Here is a 15,784-nt window from a genome sequence, read left to right on the forward strand (position 1 = left end):
ATGGTGCCCACATCAGAAGGAACTTTTAAAAACTCAAAAGCTCTTGTTAAATTAGGGAGTTGCCACATTATGAATTTAAATATAGGGTCTTCTGGTGCAAATCATGGAATATAATCATAATAAAAGGCTACACGAGCCATTACAAATTAGGGACAAAAATATTAGATGATTCATGAAAAAATATCAAACGAAACCAAAATGATTACTTGAAGCATTACATGTTAAAAAGAATCTTTCTACAGTTATTTGCTCAAACTTGTAAGCTTCATTTTATAAACAAGACTAAGGAAACTTTCAAAAGATCTCAACATTAAAATATCTACATATGTCCTCTTGCTTTTTAACAGCAACCAGACACAGTTTTGGAAATCAGATTCCCAACTGTAAAGAACAAAGAAAAAAAATCAACTACCTTGATATGAAATGCAGAAGCATTTTTTCCCCTCAGTGGCCTATCCTTTAGTTTCCCTTCAAATATGGAGTTACTTCCTCTATCAATGACTTACTCTTGGAGAAGATTTCTCTCAATATTTTAAGTGATCAGAAAGCATGTCTGCTTTTCTTATGCAAAATACAAACGTCAAAAATCAGTGAGAGGGATTAGATCCAGAATTTGTACTTCCTAAAATTTCTTTATGTTGCAAAAACCCAGAAGCAAACTGACAGGGATATACACTCTGGGAATAGTTATTAATTAGAACAGACAGCTTTGACAAAAACAGGATGGCTTGGCCTAGGATTCCTACAACCTTATGGTATGGATAGATTTTTGTCCCCTCCATTTTTGGAAATGATGTGTACTATGCATTAATGCGATTCATAAGAACATAAGAATAGCAATACTAGGTCAGACCAATGGTTCATCTAACCCAGTATCCTGTTTCTAACAGTGGCCAATTCAGGTCACAAGTACCTGGCAGAAATCCAGATAGTAGCAACATTCCTTGCTACCAATCCCAGGGAAATTAGTTGCTTCCCCATGTCTATCTCAATAGCAGACTATGGACTTTTCCTCCAGGAACTTGTCCAAATTTTTTAAAACCCAGATATGCTAACTGCTGTTTACATCCTCCGGCAATGAGTTCCAGAGCTTATTTGTTGGGTGAGATATTTCCTCCTATTTGTTTTTAAAGTATTTCCATGTAATTTCATTGAGCGTCCCCTAGTCTTTGTCTTTTTCATACAATCTATTCACTTCTACTTGTTCTACACCATTCAGGATTTTGCACACCTCAATCATCTCTCCCCTCAAATAGCAGAAACAATGATGACGTAAAACTTCAGTCTTTATGCAACTGAGGTAATCATTAATTCAGCAATTAAAGCTATTTTACATTTTTTTTTAAAGATGCAGAACAGTAAAGCAGCAATGCTTCCTAGACACTAAGCGCCTAAATGAAGTTGCATTTCAATCTCTCAATTTTAGACTAAAACCCCTAGTAAGTTCCAATAAGATTTAAGGTAACTGACATTCCTAAGAAAGGAAATGCACCTTTATTGACTTTGCCACAAATGCCCACCTAATTGTTTCCACATGGCCCACACACAGCTTCAGCTTATTTTACACTACTTCTATACTATTTCTGTATACTTGATTACGCAACAGAAACTGGCCTTCCATAAAGCAAAGCTGCTTACCTGCAGTACGTTTTTCTCAGAAGACATGTGAAATCGCCAGTCACACTAGTAATGGCACTGATTACAAGAGAAATCTCTGGGTACTTTCCAAAAGCTAAAAGTCCCTTGTGAGTATCAGTGACAGCTCCTGCTTCTCTGCAATGAAGAGCTCAACTCCAGAGGGTAAGGAGGGTGGATTTGTGCTTGCTGCAGCTTTTTCCCTTATTGTCAGGGAATGTATTATGGACATCTCTAATTAAATTTGGTTTTGTTATGGTTCACTATATTTTACAACTTTACAGTTTTATGTAAGTGGTTGGCTGGTGTCCTCTAGCCAAAAAAAGAGAAAAGGGGACGGGGGAGCAAGATTAATCCAGCAAAAGCAGCCCCCGAAGTAAGGACTGGGCTGTGCAGGAAGTTGGGGGAAGTCTCGCAGGACTTGAAATCATGAGACTTCCCCAACTTTCTGCACAGCACGGCTCAAGCACCTGTAGAGCCTGGCTGTGCAGGGAAAGAAAAAAGATTTGAGGCAGTGAAGAAAGAAGGGAAAATCTGGAGACTGAGTTGTTGAGGTAATCGTGGGGTGGGTCTGCGTTAAAAAAAAAAAAAAAAAATCAGCTGGTATTAGAATGCTATTGATGTGTTAAAATATTAACACATTTAACAGCATTATTAACATGCTAATTACCCACCCTTAATAAATATTACTTAAAATAGTAACAGGCTTGATCTACCTTATTCTATTCTGGATAGGCCCATATGGTCTTTATCTGCCTTTCGTTTTTCTAGGTTTTTATTCTTAGGCTTTTATATAGTCTTATCTATGACTGTCATTACCAGACAGCAAGTAAAGGCTGTGTTATCACACACACTACTACTACTAATAGCATTTATATAGCGCTACCAGACGCACGCAGCGCTGAACATTTGACATAGAGAGACAGTCCCTGCTCAAAGAGCTTACAATCTATTAACTCAAATATAGAACAGATAAGGCTCATAAAGCCCATCTACTTCCTGGTGCAATGCCACAGATCACTGTTGATCTCTGCTCAAAATAGATGGCAAAAATCTTTGCATTAAGGCTTGTTTATCTTTCTTGGTATATGGCACTAAGGGGGGGGGGGGGGGGGGGGGGGACTGGCTGCAAGGTACCCAGAACTGGTTTGGAAAGCTGTGTACTAAAAAACACCCAAAAACAAATAAAAAAAATCAAGTGATAAGTATGACAAAGATGAAACTAGTGTATTTTTCTAACCTTCGTACAATGAACTTAACTAAATGTAGTTTTAACACATTCACCTACTGAAGTTAGGTTAACCCTTTCTATGAGCAGCTCAACAACATTTAGCTCTTGTATGTTTCTGTCAAGGTACAAATGAGCATCCAACACAGACCTCTAACCTAGAAAAATAAAATGTTAAAGAGTCCACCCATTTTTTTCCTCCAACGAATGGTATGTTTAAATAGAGCAGACGGAACTCTTGAATCTATGCTCCAGGACTTCTAGCTGAATCATAAACCAATATTCTAATCCAGAATTTCCCTCAACAGCTGAACTCTACAAATTAACCAGTTTTAATACCGCATGTACACAACTATACTTTCATGAAAATTCATCATGACCATACTAGGCAGCAACCCTGATTGAGACAAGGAGCTTATCTATAAACTGATGGTCTCTAAAAAACAAAGAAACAAAAACCCCAGTGAAACCACTAATCACATTGATAGGTGACACCATAAGTGGACCCAAATCAAGAAAATAAGAAGCAACATAATTACTGGCGAGTTAGATGCAAAGCATTGATAAAGAAGGCTAAAAGAGAATATGAAAAACTTGACACAAAGGCAAAAACTCATCAGCAACAAGTTTTTTAGGGACATCAGAAGCATCAAGCTTGCAAGGGAATCCACGGGACAGATGTCATGAAGGAGCAAAAGGGGCACTCATGGAGGACAAGGCCTTAGTGGAGAGACTGAATGAATTCTTTGCTTCAGTCTTTACGAAAGATGATGAAAACCACTTCTGATACAGGTAGATCTCTTACAAGGGTGATGATGCAGAGGAACTGAAAGAAATCTCCGTGAACCTGGAAGATGTAATGAGCCAAATCAACAAATTAAGAGTAGTAAATCATCTGGACCAGATGGTGTGCGCCCAAGGGTACTGAAAGAACTCAAAACATGAAATTGCTGACCTGCTGTTAATCTTAACCTGTCATTAAAATCGTCTGTAGTACCTGAAGATTGGAGGGTGGCCAATGCTGATTTTTATAAAGGGTTCTGGGGTGATCTGGGAAATTACAGACCGGTAAGCCTGACGACAATTCCAGGTAAAATAGGGGAACTATTCATGGGACAGAGTCAGCACGGTTTCAGCCAAGGGAAGTTTTGCCTCACCAATTTGCTTCATTTCTTTGAAGGCGTTAAAAACTTGTGGATAAAGGTGAGCCGGTTGATGTAGTGTATCTAGATTTTCAGATAGTTTGACAGAATTCCTCTGGAGAGACTCCTAAGAAAATTAAAGTCATGGGATAGGAGGCAATGCTCTGTTGTGGATTAGAAATTGGTAATTGGACAGAAAAAGCATAAAGTGTAATGGACATTACTCTCAGTGGAGGAGGGTGAATACTTAAGTGCTGCAGGGATCTGTAATAGAGCACTGCACGGGAGCGGGGATGGTGGGATTCCCATGGGAATCCCCTCCAGGTCTGCAGGGATCCCGCAGGGATGGACCCGGGTCTTGCAGGGTCCTCACGAAAATGCACAGCGATCTGTCTCCCCTCTCCCCAGCTGCAGGGTACTCTCCTGGCACATACGTCAGGCCACCCTGGTGGTCTAGTGGATTCTTTGGAGCAAGAAAGATCCCCACTCTTTCCTGCCTTCTGTCGCTGATCCTCTTGCTGCCGCACCGTTTCTTTAAAATGGCTGATGACTTCTACTGGTTGACTCCAGTGAAAGCAACAGATATTTTTTTTTTTTGCCCAAGTTAGATTTCTGTGTGGCTCCTGAGCATTTGCCCCTTCCTCTTTATGCTTTACTTAAGTTTTCCAGCACGTATATATCAACAGAGGTGCACAGCATGGCTGGCTGGCTGGCCACGTTTGGACACATTAACTTACATGCACACAACACTCTGAGGTTGACTGTCGGGCCACTGTGGGGTACTGTGAGAGTCTGCCCCGCTACTTGTGGTGAAGACAGGTGGGGTAAGGCAATTTGAAAGGACACAGCACCACAACCCTTCCTCCATCATTCACAGCTCACCCTTGCAATTGCCCAGAATTATGGGGCTCTTCTGCAGAACAGCAGGAAAACGTTGAAGGGGAGGAAGGAAGAGAAAAAACACTTGAGAGGTGGGAAATGACAAAGTGGGATGGGACAAAACGGATGAGATGAATGAATAGGGAGAAACAGAAAATGACATATAAAAGCTATGTCTGCCAGCTAAATCAACTACCAAGCTCTATAGATTAGCTGGTAACATTGTTTTAATAAAATAAATGAAATACAATTCCTCTCCTTCAGAGGTAGTCTGTACTCATCATATGCTTTCTTGAATTCAGATATATACCATCTTCATCTCCACTACATCTACTGGGAGGCTGTTCCATAGACACTGCCCCTTCTGAAACATAATGCTTCCTTAAATTATTCCTGAGTTTATTCCATTTCAGTATTTTTTTTTTTTTTGGGGGGGGGGGGGGGGGGGGGGGGGAATTGGGGAGTATGCCTTGGTCAACTTGCAGAACAGAATGCTGGGGCAACTGCACGAAGTTTCAAATTTTGCCCACAATCAGTGGCGGCTTTAGGAGGTAGGCAACTGCCTAGGTCTCCAAATCCAACATGTATTACCGACAATGCAAGTACAACTTGGAACAAAATATAGAAAAATCAAATTATTTCTATGTGCTAAAACTCATTTTACCGATGTAAACAGTGTACAATATATTATGCTGCCACTGTAGCAAATCTGATGATGTAATCTGTATATGAGCTATCAACATATAATTTGTATAAATTACTAATGCCATTAAATCCCTCTGTTTACCAAGACTGCAGATCCTACTTGAGGGGTAACTTCCTGCACGTAGCATCAAAGATCCCTACTCTAGCTCTAAAGGAAGCAAGGACGTTTTTATAGTCAGCATTTGCTAGCAGAACTGCAATGAAGCACATCGCTCCAGAGAGGCTGGAGCTGCTGCATTCTACCAAGGTAGGAGCTTAGTGTTGCTCTGTTTTCTGAATAATCTCATAAGACTTCCCAAACGGCATAGCTCCAGCTCTCTTGCACTGCTCACAGTCACTGGGAAACATACAGTTGACAAGTAGGGTAGACCTTGCAACATAGAAAATAACAGTAAAGAGCATACATCTTACCCAATATGCCTATTCATATTATGTACTAATTTCTACTGTTCCTTCTCCCTTGTTCGTCCCATGCTTTCTTGAAATTCGGATAATTTTCATCCTCACCACCCCTTTTATAAACAAGTCAATCCCTTTCACATACGATATGGATGCTGAGCTGATAAATGCCAGATGTGTGGTATATACTATAAAAGATAGGCAGCAAATTTGACAGATGATTAGGTAGCAGATACTGGGAGAAGCATTAAGTATGTCAGTATTTCATGAGCGGCCAACGTGTTGAAAATTGAATGGCTAGTTTTCATATTGCACTACCCTTACAAACTTTATATTGCTTTAGTTACTATGCATAATTGTTTGCTCTGACACCTTTTGGACACTACATTGGTGGTTGTTTCTGATTGTGACGGTTATACAAACAGTGACAAAAAAATAAATGGGTCTGGTACTTTTTAATATTGTGAATTACTGCAAGATATTAATGAATGTATTAAACTCAATGCACAACTAATCACTGTCTCCCCTACAATCTAAAAATTCCTTCCTCTTATTTCAGTGCACCTGAACTATAACCATGTCACTTTGTTAAACTAAAAAAAATACTCATTTATTGCAAGATTGTATTGTAGGTTTCAACAGAAAAATGATTAGGAATAACAAAGAAAAAGGATGTGTGAATGGTGAAGACTGGAGGACAGACAAGTTGAATAATAGAAGGAAGTGCAAATCAGGGGCAAAATAAAGGGGGGGGGGGGGGGGGGGAAAGCTGATTACAAAAGCTGTCCAATGCCCTTTCTAAAATTCTTCAAGCAGACATTTCATCTACAAAGTGCAGGGTCAAGCCAAGAGTATGGACCCCATTCTAGCATGACAGATGGTGGAACCTTGGAAAGAAAAAGCGAATTGTGAAAAATCTCTAAGTAAAGTGTAGTGCTAATTATCCTTCTTAGTGACCATCTTGCATGCCACTGTTCTGGTCTATTCAGTTCACAGTGACCTGTCTGATGTCTACCCAACACATTACACTTAATTTGCAACTACAGAAAGTAGCTTCCCCCTTCCCCATGATTAAAATTAATAAAGACTTAGGAACACACTACTATGATACAAGACAGACCATTAATGCACTGTCTTTGTTCTCTGCTGAGTAACACTCTATCTGCTGCCTTCCAAGCATTGCCAGGGGAAAGAGAATGAGACTTGATATACCACCCTTCTGTGGTTACAAAGCGGTTTATTTTTATTTTTGTTACATTTGTACCCTGCGCTTTCCCACTCATGGCAGGCTCAATGCGGCTTACATGGGGCAATGGAGGGTTAAGTGACTTGCCCAGAGTCACAAGGAGCTGCCTGTGCCTGAAGTGGGAATCGAACTCAGTTCCCCAGGACCAAAGTCGTACCTATTCAGGTAATTATTGTGTACCTAGGGCAATGGAGTGTTAGGTGACTTGCCCAGAGTCACAAGGAGCTGCAGTGGGAACTGAACCCAGTTCACCAGGATCAAAGCCCACTGCACTAACCACTAGGCTACACCTCCACAAACACTATACACTTCAACCTATTTCCATACTACCTCTAATATCTGGCTTTCAGCTCTAACCTGGTTCTGGTAAAAATTCTGTTACCAGAATTGTCCTCTTTCAGCACAGACTTTAGGTCCAAATCCAGTTACAGAAGACTTATACCTGGAAGACTACTTGGTGAATCAGTGAACCCAAGGGATGGAAGTAGTGAAAAAGCTAAAGAGGAGGATATTTAAACTGTAGGGAGAGAGACAGATACACTAAATAGACCAAACACATTAGGGCACTTGATGGAAGATAGGGAATTGAGAGGACTCACCAAGACTGTTGAAATTCCAGGTGTTAGAATGCCATAGGAACTTAGTTTTTTTGCATCTGTAAATCCATCTGCAAGCAAGAGAAGCAGCCTCTGGCCTGCATTCCTGAGAATCACAGAAGCAGCTGGAGGAATATCTATGAAAAACACCGAAACAGTAGCAGCTGAAAGAAGGAAAGATGAGCGCAGGAGGTGGAGAGAAAGCATGAGAACTGAAGGGAAGAAGTTAAGAACAAAATGTGACAAAAGCACTGGCAGACTGGTGAAAGGGCAAAATGGAGGAACGTGTTTGAAAGTGAAGGTCTAAAAGTGGATGTACTTGAGATGCAGGAATAGTAGTAAAGAAAGGGGGGAAATGGTAGAAAGAGAAAAAAAAAAGCTGAGAAATATACATGGAAGGAAGGCTAATGCGCACATAAAGAGGCAAATGGGAAGATAAAGGGGTAAAACAGGCTAGAGAGCAAGAAAAGTAGTGAGGAGATATAAAGAATTTACAAAAATCTGACTTGTGGTTGGAAGGTTTTAAATTGTATTGGATATAAAATTGTTCTTAAAATTGTGTGTAATTATGGACCTGAAGTCTGGTTATTAGTACCTCTGCACTTATTTTTACAACTACTACTACTTAGCATTTATATAGCGCTACAAAGTGTACGCAGCGCTGCACAGACATAGAAGAAAGACAGTCCCTGCTCAAACAGCTTACAATCTAATAGACAAAAAATAATAAAGCAAGCAAATCAATTAATGTGTAGAGGAAAGAGGAGAGGAGGGTAGGTAGAAGCGAGAGGTTACAAGTGGTTACAAGTCAAAAGCAATGTAAGAGTTGGGCTTTCAATCTAGATTTAAAGATGGTCAAGGATGGGGCAAGACGTAGGGGCTCAGGAAATTTATTCCAGGCGTAGGGTGCAGCGAGACAGAAGGAGCGAAGTCTGGAATTGGCAGTAGTGGAGAAGGGAACAGATAAGGATTTATCCATGGATCGGAGCGCATGGGAAGGGGAGTAGGGAAGGACGAGTGTGGAGAGATACTGGGGAGCAGCAGAGTGAATACATTTATAGGTTTGTAGAAGAAGTTTAAACAGGATGCGAAAACGGATAGGGAGCCAGTGAAGCGACCTGAGGAGAGCGGTAGTATGAGTAAAGCGACCCTGGCGGAAGACGAGATGGGCAGCAGAGTTTTGAACCGACTGGAGAGGGGAGAGGTGACTAAGTGGGAGGCCAGCAAGAAGCAGATTACAGTAGTCTAAACGAGAGATGACAAGGGTGTGGATGAGGGTTCTGGTAGAGTGTTCAGAAAGAAAGGGGAGGATTTTACGGATGTTGTAAAGAAAGAAACGACAGGTCTTGGCGATCTGCTGGATATGAGTAGAGAAGGAGAGAGAGGAGTCAAAGATGACCCCAAGGTTATCTGTTATTTCATACTTTTGAAAACAATGAGAGATGGCAGCTCAGAAGATATATATGGGAGAAAAAAAAAAGAACCAAAAAAAAAGATAAAACACAAGGAAAAAAAATTAGTAAGGGAGACAGGCCAATGAGTAGAAGAGAGGTGGAGCAGTGAAAGGGGAAAGAGGACATACAAACATACACCTAAAAGGAGGAAACATTGGTGAAGACTAAGTGGCAGAACGGGAAACAGCAAACTGTGTCTACTTTGCTGGACAGTGACATATGAGAATTTCACAAAAATAAGAAGATTAAAGGTTTATAAGGCCTAGGGTTACAGTACGGGGCTGAGAACTATGGATGTCAGATTCAAATCCCACTGTAGTTCCTTGTGATTTGGGGCAAGTAACTACCCCCTTCATGGCCTCAGGTACCAAATCAAATTTAAAACCCTCCAGGGACAGGAAAAAAACTTTCTGTACCTGAAAGTAACTCACCTTGTCTGCAACTGAACTATATCCAAAATAGAGAGCTGCTTGGGAGCAGGGACTGAAGGAATCCCGCAGGGATGGACGAAATTGCTGCAGGATTTCCGCCTGAGTATAGTCAATATCTCTGATGCTAGAATGAGGCTTAGAATTCAGTGAGCAAGGCAACTGGAGCAGAGAATGAGGCTTAGAAAGAATTGAAAGAGGCAACTGGAGCACTAGAATGAAGCTTGGAATGCCCATAGAGGCACTCCTTAGTTGAATACCACCCAAAGAAAAAACCGCTGGCAGCTATTGGGGTCAGGAGGAAATGGAGGGTTGCAAGCAATAATAGCACCGAGTATGGGTAGGGATGGAGGAAATTGTGGGGATGGAATGGATCTTTGCGGGTACAGGGTAGATTCCAATAGGGATGGGTGAAATGTCTGTCCCTGAACAAATCCATTTCTCATATATCACTGCCAGCAGTACCTTATCAGAGAGACCTGTGCAGGATTGAGCTAAGAAGTTGGGTGACTCCTAACCATGTGACCCCCAATTTTTTATAATCTTAAACAACGGCATAAGATTTTTAAAAAACCAAGTGAAATCCAGCATACTGTGTATATGCACTCTGCAAAATGGGCAGGTAGATAAGGGAGACAGAGCACAAACAGTATTTTGCAAGACGATAAAAATAAGAAATGATGGGGTTAGAGCAGAAGGCTGAGAACCAGGGAAGCCAGGGTTAAAAGTCCAAGGACACTCCTTCTCCTTGTGATTTTGGGCAAGTCGTTTAACACTTGATTACCCCAAATACAATTTAGATTAAGCCCCTGGGAACAGAAAATGTCTACAGTACCTGAATATAATTCATTCTGCACTACGAATGGGTTTACCTCATATGTGACCTCTGATCCCTTAAAGCCTTCTAGCCTACCTTATTAGCTTCGTTTTAACGATATCTGATAGTCTGAGGCCTATCATTTATGTTTTACCCGTACGGTGGTATGCTTTATCTATTTCTGCTTCACCGTATCCCCCCCGACCTGCTTGCACACTCTTCCCGTTTATGTAGTTACAATACAAACCCGTCTCCAGGACCCCCCCCCCCCCACACTACCTTCTACATACACACTTTTGAGTCCATTACAATTCCCCCATCACACAGACACCCATCAATTCAATTTCCGATCCATCGTTATCTTGCCTCTACACCTCATTCCCTTGTTTTCATACATTTCCCACCCCGGGCCCGTTTTTCCACGTCAGCCTCATTGTCTTCCTCTGCACTCACTCACCCTGTCGCCCCACGATCTCGGCGACGTGCTCGGAACTGGGCACCGGGACGAACTCATTGGTGTTGACGCTCTTTCTGCGGAGCATCGAGGCCTGTTCCCCTCCTCCTCCACTGTAGGCCTGGGACAGCATGGCGAACACCGCCTGCGGGTTCACCGCTTCCGCCCCGCACAGCAACGCCACGCCGGCCTCTTGTGCCTCAAAGGCGGCGGCGGGCGAAGGCAGCAGCACCGAGCCCAACCCCGGAAGCAGCGGCGGCTGCGGAGACAGGAGCAACGGCACCGGGGAGCCCCCCAGACTATGACTTTCCTCCTCCTCCTCTGGCGGTTCGGCGTCTTCTTCCTCCTCCTCCTCCTCTCCGTTCCCGGACTGGGCCGCAGGCTCGCGGGCGGGAAGCTGCGGCAACACCGGCACCTCGCAATCAGCACGCGGCCCGGGCTCGTCCAGGCCCAGCCCGGCCATGCACTCGCGGAAGCGCTCGGGCTCCGCCAGGACGGACGCGCTGCTCGGCATGGGCTCGGGGGGGGGGGGGGGCTCCCCTCTTCGCTTTTCTTCCCGCTGGGCTCCGGCGGCCTGCGCTGAGGCTTCCTTTTTGTGTTCGATCCCCTTTGCTATTTGGTCGACTTTCTGTGGTAATAATTTAACATGTTTGCTTTTAAAAAAATACGTCAATTAAAAAAAAAAATTAAACGTCTGTGGATACGAAACTTATTAAAAATTAAAACATTTTGCTCAAAACAGATAAAGTGGGAGGGGGACGGAGAGGAGGAAAAAAAAAGCGCCAGCGCCAGAGGATTTTTTTTTTTTTTTTATACACCAACGTGCAGCAGCTTCTAATTTATTTATTTATTTTTGTTTCTTTTGTTTCTTTTTCACAAGCCGCAGGGGCGACGCCCCGGTGCAAACAGTTCGCGAATTCTCATTGGTGTATGAGAGCGAGGTCCCTGTCTTCAGACTGCAGCTGATTTGTCTGCACTTTGCTAGTCTGTCGTTTATTGGCTGTCTGGGAACGGCTCAGCCCAACAATCTTATTGGTCGCCGATTGGTTAATCGCCCACCAGTTCCTTCCCCGGCTTCCTGTCTGACGAGATCAGGATTATGGGTAGGGTAGGGGAAAATGTTAGTGCTCCAGGATTGTGACGTCAGAGGTTAGCGTGGAGATGCCGTCTGACTGCCTGTTAGAAGCGTGCAATGCACGCGCAAAAAACTCAGGCACAGTGGCACACAGGTGTCATACTTTCGTACATAATAGCTAGCTCTGTGGGTGCTCAGCCTACCCCCCCCCCACTCCCAATCGTTTTGAAATGTTAGCACGGCACCTATGCTTATATGTTGTGTTATGTCTTCATCTTCGTGTACTGATCCTCACAAGTAAAGGTTAATAAATAAAAGCAAACCGAGGCACACAAGGCAGTATCTTTTGTATTGGGCAGATTTGATACATTTTATGATTGTAGCGCAACCTGTATTAAATACATTTTGCTTAATTGATATCACCTATTGGAGAGAGCCCATTCATATGCATATGTTTCCACATATGGAAACAAAAAATAGGTGTGTATGGCTGCACCTGTTTGTAGAATTACCTGTTGGACATGTGGCCCCATCCTTGGCCACCTTTAAATCTAGACTGAAAGCCCACCTCTTTAACATTGCTTTTGACTCGTAACCACTTGTAACCAGTCGCCTCCACCTACCCTCCTCTCCTCCTTCCTGTACACATTAATTGATTTGATTTGCTTACTTTATTTTTTGCCTATTAGATTGTAAGCTCTTTGAGCAGGGACTGTCTTTCTTCTATGTTTGTGCAGCACTGCGTATGCCTTGTAGCGCTATAGAAATGCTAAATAGTAGTAGTAGTAACGAAGAAGAAGCGAGGAAAAATCACGTGACCGCGATCAGGAATGGACGTGCGGAAGGAAACACTCCTGCCAGCATAGGTGCCCGGTATAAGAGGCTTGGGGAGGCTAAGCCTCCCCAGCCCAACCGATCCCCCGCTCCCTCCGTCAATCATCTGACGTCAGCCCGATGGCCGTCGTTCCCGTCCTGCCCTCGCCCTACCTTAAAATAGTGTAATCCTCCTTGAGCGGGCGGCGCCGGCATATTTGCAAGCAGCAGCAGGCTCCAGCATTCCCTCGCATGGCTCCGCCCTTGCGGAAACACGTCAGAAGAGGGCGGAGCCATGCGAGGGAACGCTAGAGCCTATTCCGGAAGGCGGCGGAAGCAGTAATGGCGGCACCTGTAGTGGTTGCTCTTGGGCTCGGTCTGCTGCTGCCGTCGGTACCGGGCGCGAGCAGTGACTGGACCGAACTCCCGGATTTCTCGGTGCTGCCGGACCTGGACCCTGCCTGTCAGCTGGTGCTGGGGGAGGTGGCGAACAGCAGCGTGGCGCAGAGCCAGTGTCTGGTGCGCTTTGCTCGGCCTGTCCGTCTGTGCTTGGGCTACCGGGCCCAGTACCAGGAGCTCAGCTGCCTCCTGAGCAACATTTCAGCGGCGCCGCAGGTGAGAGAGAGAGCGAGGCCAGAGACTGGGAGGCGGTCTCTGGGTCCACCTCCTTCATCTGGCAGCGCTCCTCCCCTCCTCTTCCAAACTGCACCCCCTCATCTCCCACCACCCTTCTTTTGGTAGCGCTGCCTCCTCCCCCCCAGCTCCCATCCCCTTCCTCTGGCAACACAGCACTTCCCTCTTTTTCCCAGCTGCCCCCTCTACTCCAGCCACCCCTCATCTGGCTTTGCTGCTCCTCCTCCCCCCTTCCCAGCTCCCACCACCCCTCATATGGCAGTTCTGGCCCCCCTCTTCCCCAGCTCCCACCAACTCTCATCTGGCATTGCTGCTCCTCCTCCCCCCTCCCAGCTTCCACCACCCCTCATCTGGCAGCATTGCCACCTTCTCCCCAGCTCCCCCACCCCTCATCTGGCAGCACTGCCCCCCCTCTTCCCCAGCTCCCACCACCTCTCATCTGGCATTGCTGCTCCTCCTCCCCCCCCCCCCCCCCCCCCAGCTCCCACCACCCCTCATCTGGCAGCACTGGCCCCCCTCTTCCCCAGCTCCCACCACCTCTCATCTGGCAGCATTGCCACCTTCTCCCCAGCTCCCACCACCCCTCATCTGGTAGCACTGCCCCCTCCAGCTCTCACCACCCCTCATCTGGCAGCACTGACCCCCCTCCTCCTCCCCAGCTCCCACTACCTCTCATCTGGCAGCGCTGCCCCCTCCCCCCAATAATACAGTTGAGGGAACCTTATCTCTTGTTTGTTCTGTCTGTCTGTCCTAATTAGATTGTAAGCTCTGTTGAGCAGGGACTGTCTCTTCATGTTCAAGTGTACAGCGCTGCGTACGTCTAGTAGCGCTATAGAAATAAGTAGTAGTAGTATTTTCATTATAGTGTTTGGAATATGTCCACTTTGAGAATCAGGTGCTCAACATTAAATGTTTATATTTATTTACTTATGTGTGGCATTTTATCCCACATTAAACATGAATTAGGATGTTTTGTGGCTCTACATGAGAATTGTGATATTATGATCCTTGTTTCATATTGTTGACGGTCTGCATTTTCCGTATGGGTGGTATATTGGTGTGCATAGTGTTTTGTAGTTACTATTGTGGTTATTATATGCTTTGAGCAACCACTTTATTCTTTGACATATCTAATATCTAAATTTAATAAAAGGTATTAATTGTGACTTTTTATTTATTTATTTTTTCTGTGTGTTATCAGACAATTATGAATTTAAGCTCCACCCCTGGCCCCACCCCTAACCACGCCCCCTTTAGCCTCCCCAAACAGTTGGGCCACCGACCGCCTATGCCTGCCAGCGTGCTTGTTATTCAGCATATTCACAGCCTATTTGTAAGCTCTTTGGCACATCTTACTTACTCACTTGAATAAGGTGTCATCGAAATCACACAAAACGGAGGTGGGTCATTCTTCTCAATCTTCAAGTAAATGTTTAAAACAAGACCCACAAACTCCTGAGAAGACTGCAGCCATCTAGGGTCTGGATCATCAATTTGATTCAACAAAATTTGGAAGCAACTGCAGCCATAAAAAATGAAATAAATAATATGGCCTTTCAACTTAATAATGCTTCTTGAGGACAGCAAATGCTCAGGAAATGGTGCAAAATCATCTGCGTCAATAGCGTATCTAAACTGGAACATCTTAAAAAGTGGAGGACATGGCTAACCGGATGAGGAAAATTAATATCAGAAGCCTTTAATTGCCCAAATTATCAGAAGGTCAGGCGATAATACTATTCCTACAATTTTTTATTCCCAAACGTCTGGGTTTACATTTTCAATTGCCCCTAGAAATTGAAAGGGTGCATAGGGTTCCTGCACAAAAATATCCTAAAAATTCACAGCCTTGACCCATAGTCTCGAAAATATTGAGATTCCCTCAAGTTTTACAGATATTACAAACAACAAAAAGTAAGTTTTCATTGCTTTTTGAAGGTGAGAAGATTTTATTTGTAACAGATCTTGCCAAAACGACAACACACAAAGTATTGGGGCCTAATATGGCTTTATATGCGGTGGTGATGCATGTAACATATCAAAATGCTACTAAACATATTGGCCCAATATTGGGCTGCCAAGTTGAAAAAATTTTCCCCACCCAAAACGAGCCCAAAACCGGCACAAAAGTAAACCCCGCCCCCCGATGTAATCAGCCCCGCCCCCGACGTAGCCACAGACGTCACTAACCCCGCCCCTGATGCAGCCGCTGACGTCGTTAGCCCAGCCTCTGTGGGGCTTCTGTTGGACCAAATTGGACCAATAGAAGCCCCAGAAAAC

At 44.1% G+C, this 15,784-nt stretch overlaps 1 protein-coding gene across 1 annotated transcript in view; it reads right to left on the reverse strand.

The window, feature by feature from the left end:
* The window catches only part of LOC115462888 (RNA-binding E3 ubiquitin-protein ligase MEX3C-like), a 28,383-nt gene extending 16,624 nt beyond the window's left edge, over positions 1-11,759 (reverse strand). Inside the window, exon 1 of the mRNA XM_030192952.1 lies at positions 10,987-11,759. Coding sequence (XP_030048812.1) covers positions 10,987-11,497 — 511 coding nt within the window. The 5' untranslated portion in view covers positions 11,498-11,759. The remainder of the gene's footprint in view (positions 1-10,986) is intronic.
* Between the last annotated feature and the right edge of the window lie 4,025 nt (positions 11,760-15,784).

Source organism: Microcaecilia unicolor, chromosome 2 (assembly GCF_901765095.1).
Source record: "Microcaecilia unicolor chromosome 2, aMicUni1.1, whole genome shotgun sequence".
In the NCBI taxonomy this organism is placed as follows: Eukaryota; Metazoa; Chordata; class Amphibia; order Gymnophiona; family Siphonopidae; genus Microcaecilia; species Microcaecilia unicolor.